Genomic DNA, 26525 nt, shown 5'->3' with positions numbered 1-26525 from the left:
CTAGCAGTAAATCTTGTTACGACTTGTTAAGAAATCCGGAAACTTCGTAGATCAGTACTTTTAGTATTTACTTAGAGCAAATGAAATGTTCAAGCTGTAACTAATTAATCATTGTTGTAGATGTTACATATATATTTGTAAAGTCTCTACTATATATAATTGAGTAACATTATTAACACTTTGTAATTAACTTAAATTCAATATTATAATTACAGTTTTGTCCACATTACCAACATAAACAACGTGAGGTCATGTCACACTAAAATTTCATTAAAAGCCATCAATCGCTAAGACAGTTTTCTCTTCCATTAGATAATTTCCTTTCCCCCTCTATTGCAATGCCCCAATTACGAAGCGTTCAGCTATAATTTTGCAATATTTTCTGTGGTGACGCGACGCGCATTTGGCTTAACTAGCGGAAATTTAGCTTTTATTATATAAGTCGAATAAAAAGCTGTAAATATTAATGTTAATTTTCTTAATATATACAGCTTCACGCTGTATCCTGCACACAGCGGAGGAAGAGGAACTTAGTGTTAAGATACGCCGTTCCCCATTTTTCGCCGAATTCTAGAGGCATTAACGGTTGAATGGCGGAACTCAACGCCGCGCTTTGGCTCGACTCCGGAGCGAAGAAATGAAAATATTAAATATTTAATTTCCTCGAGTGGGAATCGAAGCCACAACTTGTCGCGTTTTCAGTCACACTTTGTGCCCCCTGCTCCACGAGCACGACTGGTCTTTGATTTACCTACTTTTATACAACGACATCAGGTGCGGAGGGCGGAGGGCACTCTGTTCCTCAGAATATGCGAACACTACGTGGTTTCTTGAAACATTTCTCTCGAAAATATTGGCAGAATATTCTGCGAAAATAGTCGTAACTTTCCATGATTCAGTACCTCCTACATAATACAATACAGTAATTCCTACGTAATGCTCACTATATCGTCATTTTGATTTGTGACAACCCGTAAACGTTGACGTTTTATTAAGAAAAATATGGCATTAGGGCAAATATGGCATCATAGCCATGTGGACAACATGAAAATATTAACAACAAAGTACCTCTGTACGTACGGAAGAAATGAGTCGTTATTTTTATATTTCGTTATATTCAAACTATAGTACATTTTTATGATTGTATTAGTATAACTATACAAGTGAACATAACTTCACAAGTCATATCTATGCACTTACATTTTTGCCCCCTTAGGAATAGTAACGAACTTCTGTACGTGGTCAGAAAGGATGAGGACAAAACTTAGTAAATATCACAGCCTACGCCTGGGTAGACGAGATAAAATACTGTAACACAATTGAATATGTGCCTATCAACTTACTAATAATATCTAGATTTAATATCTGTTCACAATAGATAGCGCTTTCTTCCTTAAAAACTTATTTATTTATTGATTTATTTTTTCAATTAATTTACTTTTATAGCAGCTTCACTTCTTCTTCAAAGCGATGAGTGTTACCAAACCGGAGAAAAGAAAATAATCACTCCGAGGATCGAACCCATACAGTTCACACACACACGCTGTAGCATAGTTTCTCGACGTCTTCAACTCATTCGTTTGTATATATTGTCTATATATAATGATGTGTGAAGTTCTCGTATGAAAATAATAATAAATAAAAAATATATGTAATAAATATCAACACCAGAAAATACTATTGTAGTTTTAAGTTATAAAAAATTAAACCAAAATTTTTTTCTATTCTTTAACTTTTAGCTGTAAATAGCGATGTTTTAATTAATTTAAAATTTAATGCAAAATTTTGTCATTAATAAACAGTAAAAGGTGTTAAATTTTGTTAAAATAACTTCCCTTTGTCATTCGCTAACTAATTATATTATTATTAAATTTGGTTGTTTTTGTACTGAACATGAAGAGTTAACGGGGTTGATTAAAATTAGGATACCCATTTTAAGAGGATCTCAAATTAAATTTTGAACTAGCTCTGTACCTCTGCGTTACTTAAATATACAAATAATATGTACGTAAATGAAATTCAGGCCTGTCATGGGGCTTTAATATTTTCTTTTCTTCGCTCTGGTGACGAGGCAAAGCGCGGCGTTGAGTTTCGCCACACAACACGCAATGCTTTCAGAATTCAGTGGAATTTGGAGAACGGAAGTTTCTTAATGAGTATTTTAACTAGTATTACTCCGTTCCCAGGTTCTCTCTGCCTACTCTGTTACGTGCGGGATAAACCGTCAGCAAAAAACAATTAAAGCACTTTTAGCCGTTATAATTCAACAAATCCAGCCAATCCAGGGTTACCAGCTTTAACTTCATGAATGGAAAAATTATTACTAACAAAAAAATTATTTTAATACCAATGTGTGCAATCTCATATCGAAAATCGCTCATCCAATAGGTGAGTTTATATCGTCAGATCATTCATTTACATGATGGACTATCAACATGAAAGCGAGTAATTTTATCTACACCAAATAAGAGAAAACATCTTTAAATAAATATTTAAATGAGATGAAAATATACGTTTCCTTGATAACCAGCCAGCCAGCGTTACGAGCGAATTTAAGTGCTTGTTTTCCTAAGCTTTCTATTCTTCACCTCTAATGGTTTTGGAGGACCGGATATTTGTCTTTTAAAATTTTCTTCACGAACACTAACTTAAGGTCTTCTTCGAACTTGCTCAAGAGATGAGCAGTATCATACCCTCTATTAATTATTTGATTAAAAGAGAATCGATAAAAGGCAAGTATTACTAATTATTATTGTCTAAATTGTATTTTTTAATATATTAAAAAATGTGTTTAAAAAGTATCTAATATGTACTTATATTAGTTATGTCTCAGTTTTACTGTTATTTTTATAAAACATAAAATATTACAATTTAGATTCCTTTTTTGAAAATAAATCAAATAGATTACGTGTTGAAATTTAAAAATATTTTGTAGAGTCATCAACCTTGTAAGAATCTGTAAGGTTTCAATAAAAAATGAGGGGATATAAAGGCTTTGAAAGGATTCGTAATATTTGTTGTTAGACCCAAACTTGAAAAATGAGTCAGAAGAAATAAACAATCGCAGCCTTTTTCTCTTAAGACAAATAACTCCAAAGCAATCTTGAAACACTTTAAAAGTACCTATCCATTTCCACTACTCAAATTCTTATACAACAAAAATAAATTAGATTTTTTTTAGCTTTGTGCTGTATCCTAAATATACCAGGGAAGAAAGTAAAACTAACGTCAAGACATTTTATTTTCTACACTCTGCCTTTATTCGAGATATTGCGTATGGATAAGCGGAACTTAACGCCGCGTTTTTCTTCAGTGCGGGGAGTGAATATAATGTATTCCCTCCCTCTTATCTTTTTTATATAAAAACGTAGAATGTCTATAATGCTTTGTAATATTTTTAACGAATATATAAGATATTTATTTATAATAAAATTTGAGATTTTTAGATTATTTCAGAATTTAGTTGTTATTCCAACGATAAAGTAGTTAAAGGCTTAACTTCTAGCGATGGTCGCTGCACCGCGACTCATTAGGTTTGCGTAAACCAACATTGTGAATAACAAATGGTTTTCTAAATATCAACTGATATTGGCAACTGGGTTACTCAAATTATATGATTTATCATTTACCTCATGTCGCTTTAAAACAGAATTATATATAATTTTACACTTCTTTAAATAATGACTACAAGTAACTTATTAAATTGCAATATTAATATACAGATATTTACGTGTATTAGACTTGTGACTCTAAACGCGACGGTTGTCGGTACGATTCCCAGTCGGGGGAGTGAATTATTATTTATTAATACTGTTACAATACGCGGCGTTGTTCCGCCACTCAACACGCAATTCCTCGAAAATTCCATGCAAAATGTTCTATTATTCCATGCACAGTTAAAACTAGGTTCCATTTGTCTGCCCTGGATTAGCTTTACCTCTTGGACTAGCTTTCTTCAGTTAATATTTTACAAGATATTTAATTATTAATTTTTAATCTAATTGCAATTGTACAAAGTTTCGGTATCTCTACTCAATATATTTAACTATTTCCAATAAACAACTACTCCATTTTGTTAAAAGCATTGCAAACTAAGAAAATTTTGTATATATATCGGAAAATTGTAAATTGTAAAAGTAGAACATATTTCTAATTTAAAATAGTTCCGTTCGACTCCGATAATGCGCTTTCAATTTATTACCAAGCAATAGGGTTACGTACGACTGTATGTTTGTTTTTAGTAATATTGACGAAGAACTAACGACTGGAACTGTTCGCTATACTCGTTTCTATACGTATATTAGTTAGTAAATGAATTTCATATCAACCAAATCAAGTTTTAAAAGTATACTTTTTTGTATAACTAGTGAGCGAATTATACAATTTTTTTCAGTGTATTTAAGACAGACGTATTAATTACTTTAGTATGTATATAATAAATCGTAATTTATTTTTTTTCGGCTTTTATTTGATTTTGCTAGCAAAAAATATCGTAAAAATGCAGTGTTTCATAAGCTGGGAAACAGAATGTCGGAACACTAGGCACCTCTGTCCACCATATATTACATTAATTCATACATATAACTTACATTAATATTTACTCTTCTTGAATTATAAACCTATTCACACTTACGAAAAACAGTGAGTTGCTTCTCGCCCGAAGCCTTTGTGTAGATTGGTGTGTCAAGCGATACTTCGCACGAGTAGCTCCCGCTGGCTGCAAAGTCCAAGTTTTGAAGGATTATGGAGTTCTCTGTTGCCAGTGCAATCTGAAAATATAATTGTCATTAGTTTGTTTTTTGTACTTGGCAACGAAAATAATTATATTTATTATATTTTATTTTCATATTTAATTTAACTTTTAATTTAATACACTTCTCTAGAAGTCTATTTTGTAAATAAAGGCAATTAGACATTTGTAGAAATAACCCAAGAATTACCATGCTTAATAAAACCATATGGAAGTGTTAAACTTCCTTAATTAAAAGAAAATATTTCTCCATAATGTAAACAGTAAAATGTTAGCGATATTTTTTTTTGTTAAAAGGTACCGTATGTGGTATATGTATGCTAAATTGACATTTTATTTGCGGAAACGTTTCTTTTGCTTATACTTAATATATTAGGGCCGTCGTGGCACTGGCATAAGTGCATGACGGTTGTGGGTTCGATTGCCAGAAAGAATTCGAGAAAGAAAAAATTCAAGAAAGAAACTATTTAATATTTTCATTTCCTCACTCTGGTAACAAGGCAAAGCACGGTGTTGAGTTCCCCCACACAACACGCAATGGCTGGAGAAACGGGTTTTTCGGCGGAAAATATGGAACGGAGAGTTTAGGTTCAGGGTTGCCTCTGCATACACTGCTATATGCGGGATACACTGTAAAAATTAATATTTATTTTCGTTATATTCAATATGCATATAACAAAAGTTTATATAAATCCTACCAATTAGTATCAGGATTTGTATAAGCTGAGTTTTGCTAGTTGACGTTCTCTGCCCTGGACTAAATGAGTTGGGTGCATGCAACGGAATGCTAGGCATACCGGGTTAAATTAAGTGCACTCGTGTGTTACCGTTTAATATTATTTGTTGAACACTTTGTAAATCGGTTATCTTGTTTTTGAACAACCAGGCTTATAGAAGTAATAAACACAGATTATTTTTAAGCGAGATTGTAATAATAAATAATATAATACATAAATATAGTTAATATAAATAAAGTTGTTAGTAAAATTAGTTACAGTTGATACAGTATAGTCGATGATAATTGAGGCCAGTCGTGGCGTAGGGGCACTAAGGTGTGACTGTAAACGCGATAGGTTGTGGGTTCGATCCCACTCAAGGAAATGATATATTAAATATTTTCATGTTTCTGTTTTGGTGTCGAGGCAAACCGCGGCGTTGAGTTCCGCCACTAGACACGCAATACGTACAGGATTCGGCGTAAAATAGTGAATGGAGTAACTTAACACTATTTAATATAATATGATATTTAAAATATAATAAAGCAGTAAAACTTAATATTTCTTTTTTTATTTTGTAATCTGACGAGATGCCAATTTTCTTTTAAAGTTAATTAATTTTCTTTTAAAATTTTAAAAAGTCAGCTAATCTTATAAAATTAAATTTGCAACGGCGCTAGTTAGCCTCTGAAAAATATCACTAAAAGTGCAAGTGTGTTTTTGTCAATTACCTACACAGATAATAACATTAATTTACCTAAATCCGTTAAAATCACTTAAAATATAAGATAGGTACATTGGCCACAATATACATGATAGTAAATAACCTTTCTTTATAATTTACAGACATCTTAAGAATATAAAAAAAATATATTTAAACGGGTGAGATATTTCTTTTGATCGTAATAAATTTCCAACAAACAAATTAAAGTGAACACTTATTAACATATTGATAAAAATAAATAAATAAATCAGCTTCACGTTGTATCTCGAATACAGCAGCGTAAGCAGAGGGAACCTAGTTTCCAGACATTCCTTTCCCCATTTTCCACCGAATTCGGGAGGCATTGCGTGTTGAGTAGCGGGACTCAAGCGCTTTGCCTCGACACCAGAACGAAGAAATGAAAATATGAAACATTTCATTTCCTCGAAAGGCCTCCTTCCTCGAAACGACTGGCCTCAAATGATAATGAGATCTTATTATTTAAAATGTCATCGACATTAAATAGTTAGTGTAGTTTGCGTTAGAATGCAAACTTGTTGTCAAATTAATAATGAGCTTTACTTGTCTAGCTTTACTGAAAACGAATTTACAGAGAAAAATGATTATTTTGTCTATTTAACTTTTAGATTGATTAATTTTAGTTATTGAGTTACTCCGTTTTGTTTTTTTATGTCCTCATATTTTACTTTAGTAGTAGCGGACTGTATTTCAAACTGAAAGCTAATTTACGATTTGTATAAAATGTTTTGTATTACATAAATATTCCTTTTTTTCATTGAAAGGTAGGTATTTTCTGTCGAATTTTGAAAGCATTTCGTGTTGAGTGGCAGAACTCAACGCCGCACTTTGCCTTAACACCTGAGCGAAGAAATTAAAATATTAAATATTTATTAAACATTTTCTTGAAACTTCTTTCTGTCGCGTTTACCATCACACTTTGTGCCTACCACTTTGCCCCAATAAATAATGTATTTTGATTAAATGTTATAAACGAATGTTGTTAAAAAGCTGAAAATTTGTGACAGGACCAAAAAATATAACCGTCACCATATTCAATATTCACTGCACTTTCAATTTGTGTAGAATGAAGTCATTTAAAATTTACATATTCATTTGGAATATTCATTTTGTAATATATGTCACTTATATTATTCTATAGATATGAAATATCTATTCGTTTAAGTAATAATAAAATAACTATATGAGGTTGATATCAAATATAACTTTGTTTATGGATGGTAGAACATGAGAAGTGTGACAGCTTCTTCATTTGGGCTCCTTGTTTATGGCTGATGCTCGCGTAATGACATCGTTAGGGTTGGGCGAAATGTTTTTTTTTTATTATGGAGCAAGATAATTATATTATTATTTATAAAGCAGGCCTGTTGCAAAACATATAAGAGTTGCATAGTTTTTTCACAAGTAATATAACTAATTCTGTCGTAGTTCAGTTGTAACGGCAACAAACTTATTATGGAAAATCCTACGGAAACCCCTATATTCAAAGTTTAATTATACAAACGTTAATATTTACATATTTCAATATGTCAATATGTCTAGTGCTGCCACTCAACATGCAATGCCTCCAGAATTCAGCAGAAAGTGAGGAACGGAGTGTCTTAACACTAGGTTTCCTCTGTCTACCCTGATGTGTGCGGGAAACAGCGTGAAGCTGATTTATTTATTTTATTTTTTATATATGATTTAATGAAATATGATTTAATATGAAGAATATTTTGGGCATAGGCCCAAAATACGAGCTTCACAGTAATGTATGGGTGTTAAGTTATGAAAATGCAATTAAGTAAATTATTAAATATTTCACACAGGGCGCTATATTGTGGATTAACGATTAAACCTGTTGAATTAGTAATATTTTGACTGGCTGTTATTGTGTGACATTTATTTACATATTGTTTGATAATTTATAATTTTTATTTAATGCTTGATGAGAGGATTATTTTATTTTAATCAGAGAGCACATAATTCGTTTCGAGAAATGTTGAATTACATTCTGCACATTTAAACAAATATAATTAAAAATCATTAAGGTCATTTAAAGATATAAGAAATAATACGTTCATCTATATAACTTCTTATCCCTAATGGAAATACATAATTTTACTTACATTAAGTACAGCTCCAGGTGTTGTGAAATTTCTATACGGCGGTTTTCTGTTTCTTATATATTGGAAGATTTTGGTACCGTGGCGCAGGAAGACAACCTTATCCAGTAAGTGAGGCGGTACATCATGAACACAGCGAAGCCTGACGGACCCACCGCGAGCCGCCCATCTTTCCATTTGTAATTCCACTCTGACTTCTGTGTGTCCGCGAGCTAAAAAATGTAAATATATTAATATTTCGAATTACAAAATATTTATACTTTTTCTAGAGAAAATAACATAAAACTAATATTTTACAGAAAACCTTGAACATTTTCATAATTTTATTTTTTATTACCCGACTGCGTAACAAAGGAGTATAATTTATTTTTCAGCCTATAATATAGTACATATGCAGGTAGGCTTGCTGTTATGTGGTGATGTAAAGACCAAACGCATTGGTGGATTTTGATTATCCTTACTTGATTTACGTCAATCGATTCGTCTTAAGATTGCGGTCGTCACATAAATACATGAAAATTATACACCACGACCGCAGCGACAGCCATACGTCATATTGACAATATGAAAAGAAATAAAAATCGTCGAACATGTCAAGTAAGTAATCATTGAGTAGGTATTCAATAATGATTGATAAGTAACGGTTTAAGATGTATAAAACGATTTAAAGTTATTTTAACAATCATTGTTTGAAATTTTTTAAAATTAGCATTTTGTTTACTGACCCGTAAAAGAGGGTTCAAATTCCCAAGACATTGACACTCTCAAGGTAGTAATGAGATTGCAAAATGTGCTGTCTTATAATCCTAATAACAAATAAGCTAATAAATCTTAAGAAAAAAGTGTGAAATATAAAAAAATATCAATAACAAAAAAGTCGTTTGCCGGGACCTATTCAGCCAAATAAATCTTGTATAATTTAAATAGGTAAAAATTAATATTTTTATTTCTTTTTCATTTTGTGCAGTCGGATTTTTGATATTTTATATTTATTTATAATTTTTTTTTTTTATTTTATAGTACAAAATATTTGTGTGAGTCAAACGACACATATAGATAATATATTCAATTTAGAATCGATCAAAAATCGATATTGTTAATGGAAAAGCTCGGACCACGAACACACCACACAGTTCCAAGCTTGAATCGCAAATGATTAATCAACAACGTCAACTCGATTGAAATATGCTAATGCGATGTCGTACATTATTTTCATATGCATACATATGGTGTGACAGCTTTGGCTTAAATGAAATTGTTTCTACATGGAAAATAAATTTAGGGGGAACAATGTTATGTTAATTAGTGAAAATTTAAGTTGTTTTTTTACGTTTCCTAATTATTATTCTATTCGAAGTTTGAATTACTAACATGATTCGACCTTCGAATAGAATATGAGGCTTTTGTTTCTTTTATGTCAAATGTCGACACTAATAAATTTTAAAATATATCTCATAGTACATGCATAGTGCTGCATTATAAAGCAATTATAAAACTGAAGAGTTTATTTGATTGAATTCATTAATCTCAGGAACGTCTGCTTCGATTTGAAAAAAATATTTTTGTGTCCAATGGTCTACAGATCGAGGGAGGCTATTAAATATTGACCACGCAAAGCCCCAGATAATAACTAATTTTAAATAAACAAATCATAGAAAGATAAAAAAATATATATATTTCATTACTTATCGAAAATATTTACAACGATACTTTTAAAGGATGATAAAGTAATAAATTAAGCTAATAAAATTGGACGGATTCACTTGTTTTATGTCTATCGTATCTTCTAAAATAATATTGACATGTTTACTTCGTGCATCCAGATACATGGTCGGTATATAACTGAGCTTTATGTACCGGCCATGTAGCTTTATGTAGTTAATTAATTGAAAAGTTGTTTCTCTTGTTTTTAACATGTCATCAGTAAATGGAAAGAGTTTTAGTTTTTTTATGAGCTTCAGCGTCTGTATTTTGTACACAGTGGGGTTGGCAAAGGGAACCTAATGTTAAGACACTTTGTTCTCCATATGGAGGCGTTGCGTGTTGAGTGGAGGAACTCAACGGTGCGTTTTCTCTCGATACCAGAGCGAATAAATGAAAATATTAAATAATTCATTTTCTCAAGTGGGGATCGAACCCACAAACTGTCGCGTTTACACTTGTGCCCCTGCGATAGTTTTAAGAATTAAAAGCTTTATAATTAATTTACTTGCCTACTTAAATATCGTCAATAATAATCCCAATACAAAGGCTTTTACTGTGAATTCATAATATAAATAGAACAAAAGAATAAATACAACATATGGAAATATTGATCGACAAACATTTTCATTTATAATGACCCTTTAATGGTCATATAAATAAAAGTAAATATTTTTATAAGCGATATGTGTCGAATATGAAATCAAAAAAAATCGTCCTTATTCTAAATGGTATGATTATTATCACGGGTGTTAATGGTTCCAGCGAAGAATAAATTATTTACATTTTTTTTTATATTGAAACACTTAAGTTCACCTGGTAAAAAAGTTACGTTTGTCTTCATTTATTTGTACTTCTTTACTGATATAGGTAATTAAATGCTTACGACATTGTAGGTCTACTGATTGAAAAAAAAAATTGGAATACTACAAAATGTGTATTAAATTAAAGGGCTAAGCATAAGGATTTTAATAAAGTACATACATAATGAATTCATGATTATCATTATCGTAATAATAAAAAAACACCGGTCAAGTGCGAGGTAGATTCGCCCACCGAGGGTTCAGTACCAATATCAGGATTGCAGGTTATAGGGAAGTACAAGTAATAAAAGTTGACAAACTTAGCATTAAGTTTAAATTGGTACCGACTGTTAATGTTAATGAGCTATTGGGCTTGTTTTCTTCATTTTAGTTTTATGCAGTCGGGTTTTTTGTTTTTGATAGTATTTATAAATGCCTCAATAGTTAAAATTGATAAATTCAAATAGGGAACGCATTTTTTTCAATATATTAAAATTAATATAATCCCTTTAATATATAATGTATTTTCACAACACCAGTCAAAAGAGATGTTCGTTTAATAAATAACTTCTATCTTGCTCATGTAAAAAAAAAGGTTTATCTTATAAATATTATGCATATAATATAAGAATGTGTGTGAAGCAGCAAGTTTATTGCTCCCGGCATTTTCTTTTAGCTGAAATAAGAAGAGGGGTGAAGTATAATGTGCAATCTAGTAAAATAGAGGAGCCACGTGAAAAGGCTCGCATCCTTGCGTGTCGTGAACCATTCCAGCTTTTATGATTTGCACGTTTTATGAGTTTCGACGCTACTATGCAAGTTTCAGTTGGTACGTAGCGGTACAATAGAATAAGTAATCAGGGACGTAATTATTTAGTAATTTGTGTAATTGATTAATAGTAGGTACTGATATTATCTTTGAACTTAATAGTAAGGGGAAAAATATAAATTGTGTTTTTTTATGTTGATACTTAGCTTATACAAGCATGTTTTGTTAATACAATAGTGTGTTAAATTATTTTTCATAAAGCCATTTCTATTTCGTGGCGCAAATGTTTTCAGGTAGTTTCCGGTGTTTTTATACGTACACTGGAATCTGTATCTGCTAGCATAGGTAGGGAAAAGTTAAATTATGTCTTTAGAATACACTTTACGTGAAAAGACTTAAGAATTCGTTTATATTTTCAAGATTTTTGATAATACGAGGCTTGCCTGGCGAAACGGCGCGTACGTGGTCGGTGTGAAGATTATGCATTATGTATGATGTTTATGCCTTCGTTCTGATTCCGTACTTGTTGTTGAAACAGTGCTGTTCATTGTTCTCCTGTGGCAAAGGTCTCAAATTATTTTTATAAAAATCTACGTAAACAGTTTACGTAATTTTATTGTGTAAAAATATGGCCGCTTTCTTTTTCTTACATAATATACAAAAATATATATGTATATATCGTACTGTCACCAGTATCCTACCAGTTCACTAATTATAACAATAATCGACACTTTATTTTAACTGTTCAGAATATAAAAATATGGATTGATTTTTTTAATATATTGCGGAAAAAACGGAAAGCTAAAATGCTAAGAAAAAATGCTCCAAGGGACCATAGACCTAAATATTTGATATTAATTTCAGCTCTATACCACAACAAAGTGATCCTATAAGGGTTCGTTTTTTCTTTGAGGTACGGAACTCTAAAAAAGATTAAGCTGCGGATAACGGGTCCTAGGTTATAATAGAGCTGTTAAAACTATATTAGACAATATTGTAATGGTAAAAAAGATTTTATAACTATTGTTAGTATTTATTAACAGAAATTTCTTTAAATTTAACCATTCGAGCCAGTGACCGGCTCTTGCAGAAATAATATATAAGTGCAATACATCGTTCTTGCAGTTGTTAGTATTTCCTTTTATCATAATGTTGTTTGTTGAATATTTTTAGCTGTACCTACTACTCAAAAGAAAAGAGCCAGATTTTATCTTCAAAAGTCTGTGCTCGTGGACCGTGGCACATTAAATTTCAAAGTTATATTCATGCAGAGTCAAAATTATCTTTAAAAATGATTTATTTCCATAATTTTAAATAAAATCACGTAGTATTTGGTAAACATAAATTAGAAAAAAAAAACAAACTGGACTGTATTTTGAAATAAATTAAAAATACTGGCAAACTGGCAATCATTAATAATTTAGTTGTTGAAAATTGAATATATAATGTTTTTTACGGCAACGTGATAAAAGAATCAAGAGGGAAACCTGAAGAACCTAGATTGGGTGTATAACAATTGTTCTCCCGAGAGCCATAAGGACATGTCCCTCCCATAGAATTAATTTTGCTCCATCAGACAGAATGGAGATACATAGTGAGTGTTTGATATTTTAACTTATCTACATAAGTAATAGGTATCTAATAAAATTTTAAAACATAAATTTTTAAAGCATATTTTTATTTTTTTTACAATTATAGAAAAATCTATTTCTTCTATACGTGGATTGATGTCAAGTGTTGATATTAGTGATATTAGTATGTTGATATTAGTAAATATGCAGAGAAATATTAATACGTAAATAGAATTAAAATTTACTGCATATCCTATATCTAACCGTATATATAGATTAAAGAAATCTTCATTAAGCCAATATATAACGTTTACCTACTATATCTCGAAAAGATATAAAGTTCAGAGTAAGCTACTTTAAAAAAATATTTTATCTCGATACTTGTTTTATAATATAAGGCACGTTGGGGTTGAATTTTTGTTGTGTTAGAGCAGCAGGTATAACAAAAAAAATATTTTCAGCTTCAGTTTAAAATAATGTAAGTGAAAATGTAAATATGTATTATCAATTATGTAAAAGTGAAAATTTATAAAATTCAATATATATATCTAATCCTATAAATTTCAAATATTTTGTAGTTCATTTCTTATAAAATAAGTGCATACTCCCGCAAACTTAAGTTTCTCGACTGTATCCGCCGCGTAAGCAAAAGTTCAAAAGTTAAAAGCTATACATAGTGTATTTCCCGTAGACCTGAAAGTGTGAAGTTTGACGAGACGTGAAAACTCGGAAGTACAAATAAAGAACAAAATCGGAAAAATGCATTTTTCTATGAATATTACAGATAAAACTTTTACAAACTTATAATTGTAGTTCATTTCATACAGAATGAGTGTATGAGTGGTGCAAACTGCGTTTGTCAACATTTATGAGTTGTATTTTGTCGTTTATCTACAATTCTAAACTTGGTACGGAAAAACTCTCGATGGGCGAGACCAACTCGCACTTGACATTTTTTTGTAGTTACTACGGACACTTTCGTTAAACGCCTATTGTTAAATTTTAGGTATAGTTCTTTATTATACATTTATTTTTTTAATTGATATTAATCAGGTCTAGAAATAAAAACTTATTTAAGTTGTAAATAACATAACACCATGTTTTAGACCTTAAAATATATTAAAAAATATAAACAATTAAAATTATTTTGTTAGAATATACGTAGCGAAAATCTATACATCTTCCTACCTACAAAGGAAAATTACAAAAGCGAGATGTATAAAAAGAATAGTGTAAGTGCTGAGTGGTCAAGAAATTCCACTTTTCTCGCATTTCAATTTGATGAACTAAGTGCTTCTTGTTAAATTTTAATTTACCTAAAGATTGTTTATAAATTTAGCAGTATTTATTATACATATTTCCTTTATAATTTATTTATTTTTTATTCACTTAATTTATTGTGACGATCCTAAAAATAATTACAAATCTATATAATCTAAAAATAATGTAATTTACTGATTTTCTCGTCTATCTCATTCTATGTGTAAAATATTATTACCAAAACGTCGTCACTGCGGCAAAGGCACTTGGCATTTTTAAGTACCGTTTAATCTTTAAAAAAAGTATATAAGTGGGTTTCGCAATTTATGTACAAAAGTTAGTATAGAGTTGGTATTACGAAGCAATCACCTTCGTAAATAATATTCTTATAGTGCTTGTTGCATACAATAATTATTATTTTCAACTGACATTTTTTCGTCCTAAACGGAAACAGTTGTGTGTCCCCCGACTTCTCCGTCATTTGTGGACTGATTTCTTTTTTTTAAATGTAAGGACTACCAAGTCTTGATGTCAAAAACTCCACAGCTCCAGAAACAACTTATTTTAAATATTAAGTGAGTATATGAATTAATAATGTAATTTATTATTATTTAATTTTATTTACTTTGAAGTAGGTAAGATATTATTTAAATTTTGTCTACGTTTGTACATTATATAATATATTTCCTAAATTATATAATATTTTTATAATATTACACTTATAGAAATTTATATTAAAGTTAAATCGCAATTTAAATGTCTTAAATTAATTGTAACATCCTAGCAGTTAACTTAAACAAAGGCGTCGGCGTAACTTTGATTTGTGAATCCTAAATAGGCGCCGAGGGAATGTAAGGTGTTATATTATTCTCTTCCTCTTTTACTCAGTGTTAGATATATATGAAAATTATGCTACATAAAATATAATTTTATAAATATTTTTTATATAGGTATTTTATATAAGATATATATATATTCGTACTGGCTTTGCTTTTTTAGAATATAGTTTATTCTGTATGGAGATTTTTAAATCTTTTTCCATCAGGCGAAACAGCATATCGGATTTAGTCTACATAATTGGAATTTGAAACCATATAAACTCTATTACATGTATGAAATGGTCGAAATTTTATATATTTTTTTAGGTATATATATATACATAAAAATATAACAAAAGTAAATACAAGGTAGGTTTATGTTCTATTGTTATTAATTAGAATGCTTACATTTGATACAGTAAGAATTAAATAATTGAAAAGGTTTTTTTTAAATTTATACTTTCAAAAATGTCTTAATTTTTGGAAACAACAAAATACGTTGTAAAGTTAATAAATTATTCGTCAGCTTCCCGTATACAGCAGGGCAGAGGCAACTTAGTGTTAGACACTCCGTACCCCACTATCTGCCGAATTCTGGATAAATTTTAATGTTAACAAGTTACTATTTAAGAAAATAATAAGTGATAAAATGGTAAAATCAACAAACATATAAATAAATTCAATTATAATACCATTTATATTGTGGGAATACTAATTTCGTATTACCCCTCATACGATAGTAAAAGCTTAGTTTTTGCTAGTAAAATATTTATATGACGACGACGACGTATGACGCGCGAGAACATCGCTTTCATATTTGCCTGTTTCCATTCATACATATATTGTATGGCAATATTTTACTTTTAAGCTTCAACCAACCTGTGTCGTTCCCTTTTGGATGTGGGTCAAGTATTCGAGGGTCGTCTGTGTGAGACATTGGTCACAGAAATATCTTTCTCCCTTACTTAAGAGTTTATGTTCACGATCCTGTTACGAAAAGAAATATAACTATTTTTGGTCAGCTTCCCGCTGTATCCCGCATGTAGCAGGATAGACAAGGAGCCCAGTGATAAGACACTCCGCTATTCACTTTTTGCCGGATGCAGGAGGCATAGCCTGTTTAGTGGCGAAATTGAACGTTACGATCTGCCTTGATACCAGAGAGGAAAAATGAAAATATTGGATATTTAATGTCTTCGAGTGAGAATCGAACTCACAACCTGTCGCGCTTACAGTCACAGACTTGTGTTCCTGCGCCACGACTTGCCTCAACTAACTAATTGATACTTAGATATTTAGTAATAATATAAATTTATTAGCACTATAATTAAGACACTATAATTTTCCACCTCAAATTAGGATAGCCCAAAATAAAGTATTTATAAACGCAAACCACTTTTAGTTCCAGGCTATAAATATTCCTGGTAGCTTACCTAATAAATGATTCAATGATTTTTCAGACCGTTTGGTGAAAACCATCTATATACTTAGTTGAAAATGTTCTGAAAATAATAGTAGGTATATTACAATAAAATGTTCTATGGCCTTAAAATATAAGAATAACTGTAATTATATACCAGTGCGCCATTGTTTTTTTACAAAGAGACGCCTTTCGTGTCGTACGGTAATTTTTGTAACCATAACTTTCAGTTCGGTATTACTTTTAATACGTTGTGATTGTATCTGTAACTACATTCATATATGTATATACATATGAAAATAGCTAGGGAACCCTTTTATTTATTTTTTTATTTGCTTCACGCTGTATCTCGCATATAGCAGGGTAGGCGGAGGGAACCAGGGAACCTAGAGTTAAGAGAATCAATCCCACATTCAGACACTTCCGTTCCCCACTTTTTGACGTGTTTTTTGAGGCATTGCTCTTTGCCCACATACCAGAGCTAAGAAATTAAAATATTAAATATTTCATTCCCTCGAGTGAGAATAGAACCTACAACTAGTTCCCAGTTCCCTTGCACCATGACGCCTCAATAACTTTTCTGTTTATCAAATCAAATGTGCGCAATATTTGAACTAACTATATTTGTCGCTCGTATCCCCAAGGAAAGTGAGAGAGAGATTTGCATTTGCAATAAGGTACGGCTGGAGGGTTGTAAGCAATAACTGTGGAGGATATTTTTGTTTAGGTAAGAATTGTTTTCAGGTAGTTGCGAGGAAATATATATATATTTAACGCTCTCTAGCAACAGAGCTTTTAACTGGGTTTGTGGGCTTTAACTTTTAACAGATTTTGATGGTTTTTTTGTTTGAGAGCTAGTGCTTCCCGTGTGGTATAAAAAAAATTTTTTGTTTAACAAAATTAAAGTACCTACGTTATAATTTATGTTAAGTAAATTTATTTTTTCCTTTTTAGTTTATTGTTGAAAAATCTGAAAATTATATATTTGTGGTTAAATCCTAAGAAACAAAAGCCTTAAAGAGAGGCTAAATTTGACATTAAAGGGTAGTTTATGTGAGGTATCAAATTAAACTGCTTGGGTGTGCATATTTCAATACAGCACCGCAAAATTAAGCTTGTTCAGTTTTATAATTTGTATTTACCGTTGATACTGCTCGCATTTGACCGGTTTTTTTACTTAAACGTGCATATAATCGAAATCTTCCCTTGTTATTAGTTCAAAAGGACAATAAAAGAAATTTAAAATTTTTCACTTTCAATACTTTACCTAGCGACCGTCGAAATATACAGTCGATTTCTAAGGTGACTGTAGGTATCTATTGTAGTGAAGATTTATCGAGATATATCATATAAGCAAAGCTCTTGCTTTGAGTAATAATAAATGGCTTTCCCAAAGCTAAGTTACTGATACTATTTAGATTATTTATATGTAACTTGAAATGGATTTTATATGAATAAAGGAATAATATATTTTAAGTTTTAATTTATGTGCAATATGTTGAATTACTTCTGAAGTCATTAAGTGTTGAGTAGTGGAAATCAACGCCGTGCTTTACCTTATTACCAAAGCAAGGAAGTGATGATATTTTAAGTTTTAATTTTATGTGCAATATGTTGAATTACTTCTGAAGTCATTAAGTGTTGAGTAGTGGAAATCAACGCCGTGCTTTACCTTATTACCAAAGCAAGGAAGTGATGATATTTTAAGTTTTAATTTTATGTGCATATGTTGAATTACTTCTGAAGTCATTAAGTGTTGAGTAGTGGAAATCAACGCCGTGCTTTACCTTATTACCAAAGCAAGGAAGTGATGATATTTTAAGTTTTAATTTTATGTGCATATGTTGAATTACTTCTGAAGTCATTAAGTGTTGAGTAGTGGAAATCAACGCCGTGCTTTACCTTATTACCAAAGCAAGGAAGTGATGATATTTTAAGTTTTAATTTTATGTGCATATGTTGAATTACTTCTGAAGTCATTAAGTATTGAGTAGTGGAAATCAACGCCGTGCTTTACCTTATTACCAAAGCAAGGAAGTGAAAACATTAAATATTTCGTTTTCTTGAGTGGGAACCCACAACCTGTGGCTTTACAGTTGCACGCTTGTGCCTTGTGTTTAATTTTTTAATATGTTAAATTTTCATCCGCCTAATTTTAATACATATATTACATATATTACATATATTATATTTCTAGCTTTAGATTACATAAGCACGGTTCCTCGGGTGAACTTATCACAATGTGTGTATAGTTTAAGTAAGTTAGCTAAAGGCTTAGCGGATATGAACTGGCTTAAAACCTTAATCTAAATTATATGTAATATAATTTTAATCATTAAAAATATTTTCACTTTTACGCAGCATATTTCAATTAAAATTTCGATATTACATATCGATATACCTGATAGACTTTAGAGAAATTAAAATTAATTAAAATAAATTCTAATGTAAAGTTTTTTAATTTTTTTAGGGCAAATTATTCTGGAGTGGGCACGAAAAACCTGTGAATTGTAGGTTCTTATGAAATATGGCTTTTATTATTTCTATACAAAAATGTTAATAAATTATTATTAAAATAAATTAATTATACTATGGTTACAAGACTGGCGCCATGATACGACATCCCTTTAGAATACGGCCTTGCCCTTTTACCGCCGCATTAATTAATAACTTCTATATTGTAAGCACGCTTTGTTATAATATCTTCTAATTTAAATTTATATGTATGCTAAGAATTTTAAACAAAACTTTAAATATCATAAATGCCATGAAAATTTTAAAAACAATTAATGATACAGTTTCGACTCAGTTATCATTTGGTCTTTTAGAGTCTATATATATCTATATCTTTATATTTTTTATATGCATGTAAGATTATTGAGGGCAAGCTTAATTTTACGCAATAAGTAGTGTTTTTTATGTTTGAGAGACCTTTTACCTCAAGTGTGTCTGAAGAGATGAGTTCAGAGTGCGGCTCGTACGATCACCTATATTCTGTATCACCGCACTTATATACGGAGTCTCCAAAAAGGTTATGTGTAAGAGTTAAGAACTTTTTGTTTTTTTTTTTGTAGTTTTAAGCCGTATTTTCCGCTAAATGCATGCATTGCGTGTTGAATGGCGGAACCCAACACCACGCTTTGCCTCGATACCAAAGCGAAGAAATAAAAAAATTATATATTAAAATCATTTCCTCCAGTGCAAGCTTATAATACTTGATATAAAAAAAGATTTACAATAACAATATTAGTCTTACTTAAACAGAACGAGGAGGTTTTTTTAATAATTCAAGCGCACTGGGAAAAACGTATTGAAATAATCGAATAGCTAGGACTTTACTAGTTTAGATACAAGCGACCTTCTGTCTGTACTGCAATAAGTCACTCTGGACAGGTGCTAAAAGAGTAATGGCAACTATTTCATAGGTTAGCCTTTCTCCTCCGATATTTCAAATGTTACTTTACGTTATCCATCTCAATTACCTTTCGTTTTCGTATCAATACATCAAAGCAAGAACTAATAGCAAGTGTTTAAAATATTTCTTAATTCAAATATCTAATTGATAAATTTAATTAGATATTTAGAATAAATTAAACTTAAAAATTATATTTGTTTTCTCAATTGAATAATTGAGGAAACACACGAGGAAAAGTTTATCAATATAATTTAAATAGCACCTTAAATGGAATTAATTATGTTAAATAAAATTATTTTTACATATATATAGTATAAATATTATAGCCATAAACCCTTTCTCAGCATTCCGAAGCTTAACGTATCTGGAATCCGGATAATCCGACATTAGGGCGTAATCAATCAAAAAAACAAAGCGGTCGCTAAGCCAATCCAAGTTCCTGGTAAGTGATCGTTTACTAGCGCTTACAAATCTATGGAACATTATCTAAACTACTAGTATGCTAAGGTTTTTTTATTTTAAATATTTATTTACGTTTATATTTCTATTTCTTTGCTCTGGTGTCGAGGCGAAGCGTGACACCAGAGTTATTCGGAAAATGGGGAACGGAGAGTAGGTTAGTAGGCAGAGTAGGTTCTCTCTACCTACTCAGCTATGTGCGGGATACAGCTCGAAGGTGATCTACATAATATTCATTATACATAATTATTTTAAAACTACCTTTTTAAATTATTTAAATTATTTGACAATTTCTAAATGTTAGTTCTTTACTTTCTATCGCGATATACACACTACGTATTCAACTTTCCTACGTTTAATAAATTATATTTCTGTGTTTCTATTCTAACATACTACGCTTCACTATATTCTCCTTTTGCTTCAATAAGTTACACGTTTAGTATCATTAAAATATTTTATGAATATTATATTTAAGAAATCTAAACACACTTAAAATTCATATAACAATTTAGGTTTGGGATTTAAACTTTCATCCCGAGCAACACGAAGAACCTTGATTATTTAGTATTAAAATACGGTTTTATCATAATTTATTCTGCCTTAAATTGTTTATTTTAGTTTTACGAAATAGTTAATAAATATTAAATTAAAAACAATTTGAGCTATTTCTGAAACTTATCTTTATAAACAAATAAATTATTTATTTATTCGTTGTTAAATCTTATTACAAACACAAATAATGAAATTAATCTGGTCGTCTATAATAATTACAATGTATAATTGGTAAATCAAAACCGGTCAATCGGATTCACCCATGGATCGTTTCTGTATCCAATTTCAGGATTGTATCAACAGGAAGTACAACTTGTAAAATTGACAAACTTATGTTTGCGAGCATATGCACTCATTTGGTATAAAATTAATTACAAATATAAGTATGAAATTATTTTTTTTTTAAATAAACTCATACATTTTTATTTTTCGGATTTTTCTTTATTTTTATAGTGAGTTCTCACTTCTTGCCAAATTTACTCACTTTTTGTAGGTACGAGAAGTATCCTATAGGTTTTGATTACGCGACGAATTTCGTGCAAAATGCATCAAAAACGATGCATAAATGATCCTATTTTCTAATTGCACTGACTTTTAAGCTTATTTTTTCCTGTGCTTCAGGTGACCGTAAAACTTTGAAAGAATATTTGACATTAATGTCAGTTTGATACCTCCAAGGGATCTTGAAACAAACATGACAAAGGGACAGATGAATAACAAAGTGATCCTATAAGGGTTCTATCTTTTCTTTTGAGGTACGGAACCCTAATTTCCCCCATTTCACTGTTATATTTTTGAATTTCCTATACATATTCATTTATACATCTTAACAATAATGACCTAAATGGAGAAATTGCTCTGCTTCCGTAGAGTACCTACTTGAAAAACAAATGACCTTATGAAAATAAAATAATTCCAGCAATATATTATGAATTCAAGAATTAACATACTATTACTGGACCAGTATAAATATATTTCTCACTGTTTTAGTAGTTGATTTACATAGTTGCGCTTTATTACGTAATCTGCTTAAAATTAGAACATGGCAGATTCACTTCTATTTTATAATATTCTGTTGCCTCAGATAAAATTTTCATCTTTTCAGTAATATAAGAGTACCTACTACTACTTATTCATAAAGATGCGTTTTGTGAATTAATATATAAGGGATTTTTATTTATTTCTTCTAGGTAGTGTGACAAGGTTCACAGTTTTTCAAGTTAAGCATAGATAATTTTTAAATATTGTCTTTAAACATAGGTAGAACCTAATAGCACTAGCTTTTATCTAAATAGATCGGTGAAATTGAAATATTTTAAATAAAAAAAAATTTCCCATAACATGTGAACTTATAATTATAACGTCAAGTTGATATCACCTACATGGTGCTGTGATGGCGTGAATATAAATATAATAGTAATTTAACCAATAAAAAAGTCGGTTAAGTGCGAGTTGGGCTCGCCCACCGAGGCTTCCGTACCCATTTCAGGATTGTAGGTCAACGGGAAGTACAGCTTACTAAAGTTGACAAGATTAAATTATACATATGCCCATGCACTCATTTTGTATGAAATGAACTGATTTTTTTAATCAAATACTTATAAATTTCATTTTTCGGGATTTTTTCCTTTATTTAAAAGTGAGGAACGGAGTGTGGGTTAGGTTAGTCAGTTAGGTCCCTAAGTTACCTTTGGCTACTCTGCTGGGATACAGCTTGGAAAAAGTTTAAAAAGCCTTTTAAAATGCCGCATAATCTTTTTAAATACAAACTGTTTTTGTCTTATTTTTAATCTTATCTTTGATTTTTCAAATGGAACTCGAAATACGTACGATTTGATGAATCGAAAGGGTGGTTGGAATTTGCTCTCACAGTCCAGGTAGATGTATAATGGAGCGAGTCGGCTACAATCTGTCTGTTTGACTTCGGACTCAGTCATGTTTACTCAGTTTGCGCAATCAGCACTCTAACTAATATATAGAATATACGTTCACTGCACTCATATTTTAGCTAGTATAAAATTATTTGCATTGCAAATGTATGTTAAAATATATGTTATATGTATGTTAAATTATATTCTAAAAATTATTCAGTTTTCCAATATAAAAATTGATAAAAAGCACAGAGTGAAGAAATAAAAATATTAAATATTTCATTGCCTCAAGTGGGGATCGTACCCACAAACATTTGAGCCCCACTGCCACGACTGGCCTCATAATTTGAAATAGTTAATTATAACATAATTTTGTAAATTATAATATACATGTAAATGTTATTTTTTTTACTATATTATATTTAGTTACAGTAGAAGATCATTTCAGTAATAATATCATCATAAACTCCCAGCAAAACAATTATGTACGCACTATAAATACAAATAAGGTGAACATTAATTCTGAGTGGTGCCATGACAATATATGGGTCAGCGTGAAGACGATGACCTCTTCTACATGTAGGTAGGTGAGTAGGTACCTGGCAATACAAGGTAATAAATAATGGTAGTCAGACGGATTCCGTTGCCCATATCCGTATCCTCTCAGGCCCGTCGGATATTAGACATGCTAACGGTAGTTTATCAATGTATATACATATGTACTATTTTTTCTTAATAATAATAATAATAATACTTTATTTCAGCCTTTTATTTAATAATTAAATAAATACAATATGCATATAATAATGGACAATATCGTTTATTGGAGTTTAAAAATATATATGTACAACTTCTTGTTCTAGTTTTATTTATTTGTAGGAATTAATGAGTTATTACTATTTATTAAATCTCAATTACTTATCGAATAAAAAGGATAAAAGTCAAGAAAGGAATAATATATAGCAACCACCGACACCTCTCTCATGCAAAAAATATACAAAACAGAAACCAACGCACACTGATTTATATCCTCCAAGCCGGCTGGTCACCGAGGAGGATTACGACCACTACCTTCCAAAGGAGATGCACCAGTCAAATCAGCTCTACATATCCTATATAATGTTAGGTCACTATCTTCACAAGAACGGAAAAAAAAAATGGATAATTAGATAAATAAATAAATAAATTAAAAAAAAATGGCTGGATAGTACGTGGACAAAGATGGTGACGTTACCTGAATGGATATATACCCAGGACCGAAAGAGATGACAATCCTTGGAAGAGGCCTTTACCTGAGGGGGGTTCCTAATTAACGCAATTTAGAAATATTATTTTTATCAAAACAGAATAGAATAGAATAGTAAAAATTTAATAGAAGTTAGTTTATTTCATAAATAAAAAATAAAAAAATAAGATTCACTGTAAAAATTTTGTGTTACATTGGGAAATAAAAGGCTTTTTTATTTTTATTTTTATTTTTTTATTTACTATTTATTAAAGTTAGTTACTTTAATTTTACCACGGTTACACACATTCTGCTGAATTGTCTTTACCGTTTTTTTTTTGTTTTTATAACACCTGTGAATTTTCAGTACATTACAAAAGATAAAAAATAAGGATGCTCGAAATTTGATTTAAAATTCATTTATTCTCATACACTGTCCTTGTTAAGAACCGTTCTGCTGGCTATAGAGCTTAGTATAAAGCAGCTACTTGAGATGCCGTTCGGGTAGAGGTCAGTCTTTGTGCGCTCCAGCAACAATACTGAATAAAACTATTTGCTTTCATCCAATAAAAATATTTTCATTTATTTTTTGCAACGTGACTATCTCTCTCTATACCTCTTACCATACATTTTCTACTATTAGCTTAATACATTAACATAAAACCATTAAAAAATTATAAAGCTAATTCGCCTGTTCGTATGTGCTCAGTTGGCTGCAATATGGACCTTTAAATGTTGAGGCCAGTTATCAATAGCAGCACGCACTCTTTCTATAAAATCTTCGTATGGATTGTTTCGTTGTTTGATTTTGTAGGAATTCCAAATTATCATTAAGTTTGGAGCCAATCTTACTCTCTAAAACTGACCAGAAATAATAAAACAGTGGATTAAGATGACTAAATGACGGCCAGTCTTCAGTTCTGGTGAAGTCCGAAACGTTCGTTTCTAGCCAAGATCGGCACCAATAAAATATAGAATAGGCGCGAAAATAAGAAAACTCAATTAAAAATCGTATAAAAATGACAGCTTTCCAAATTTAAACATAATATTTCGCTTATTTTTTAATTATAACAGTATTTATGGCCAGGCTAAATAAAAAGTAAGTAAGTATATAAAAATGAAACGCGCATAACTTCTGAACGACTGCTCCCAATTGGATAATTCCTTTTTCTTATTGTTCGTAATTGTCAAGACGAAGTGTATTTGAAAGATAGTAAAAAAAAACAGTTCTTTAAGTTTATCTCATTTAGATATGAAATTATTTTGTAAGCGGTTCCTAAATAGCTGATTTGAATGAAATATTGTGTATAATTTAAAGTGTTTCTGAATGACTATATGCTATAGTTGATGAGCTAAGCTATTATTAATTAGGTAGTACCAAATAAGCAAAACTTGTTTGATGAAGATGAGCATAAATTATTGACAATCAATTGATGGTCAAGAAGATGGATATGGCACCTAACCAGAAATTGATAGGTTTTCTAAATTGAGGGCCAGGAACATCTATGGTCCTCTCCAATAGACTCACTTAGACTTGATTTAGATTGCATTAGTTTTATTTAAGCCAAGGTTGAATAAAGTATTAGATAGAGATAACACGACTAAGAAAAAGTTTCATTAGAACTCGACAATATAGTGGCCGAAGGCGGCCTTCTGGAAATTTGTTTTGAACAGATTTATACCGAAATCGGATCAGGTTGAAAACTTCAAAACTGTGTTTTACTACTTTTGTAATAATTCACAAGACGATAAGGGATCTTTTGAACTTTACTTACGTAATTTTCCTTTATATTTTTATATGGAAGTAAAACTTCGAGAGTGGAATTTGTGTCGGGAAAAAGGTTTTGATTGTTATTATAGTTTTATTATCTATCGCCGTCATCCTCATCGAGCGCCAACTATTCTGGTCTTGGGTTTCTCGCATTCATCCGGTGGCAGCCACCTTCTTTAAATCTTCTCTCTCCATCTGACGTTGCGCTTTTTGTAATTTAGCTCAACAATCAACATATTATATTTGTGAAGCAGTGTAACTCTCACTTATTAATAACAAATGTCATACGTATTTGATCCCAAAATACATTTTTAATTTTATTTTCCTTTCTACCTCAGATTTGTCGCCACACATCAGACATTTTCTCCAAAAACTTAAAAGAGGTATCTCTAACGTTGTCATTAATTTAATTAAATTGTAAAGCTTTTAAACAAAACTCAAAATATCACAAGTTATTTATTGTGAAAATTCATAAACGGTAGACTTAATATCGACTAGTTATAATAATATTAAATCACTACAAAGGCAAATTCAGAAAGAACTGTAGTTTTCAATTTAGCTTCCTAAACTTTAA

General features: G+C 30.6%; 1 protein-coding gene across 2 annotated transcripts in view; it reads right to left on the bottom strand.

The window, feature by feature from the left end:
- LOC146528762 (uncharacterized) overlaps nt 1-26525 on the bottom strand; it is a 46556-nt gene that overhangs the window by 6741 nt on the left and 13290 nt on the right. Inside the window, exons 1-3 of one of the 2 annotated variants that reach the window (XM_085203792.1) lie at nt 8778-8892; nt 8320-8528; nt 4634-4769 (exon numbers count right to left, since the gene is read on the bottom strand). In XM_085203792.1, coding sequence (XP_085059918.1) covers nt 4634-4769; nt 8320-8493 — 310 coding nt within the window. In that variant the 5' untranslated portion in view covers nt 8494-8528; nt 8778-8892. Of the gene's footprint in view, nt 1-4633; nt 4770-8319; nt 8529-8777; nt 8893-26525 lie in introns of those variants that run through there. The other variant, XM_085203791.1, reaches the window with a different exon arrangement.

Source organism: Heliconius melpomene, chromosome 19, assembly GCF_056956725.1.
Source record: "Heliconius melpomene rosina isolate 202511_hmr_F chromosome 19, ASM5695672v1, whole genome shotgun sequence".
Classification (NCBI taxonomy): domain Eukaryota; kingdom Metazoa; phylum Arthropoda; class Insecta; order Lepidoptera; family Nymphalidae; genus Heliconius; species Heliconius melpomene.
Note: the sequence above shows the minus strand (reverse complement) of the source record. Positions and strands in the feature narration are given on the sequence as shown.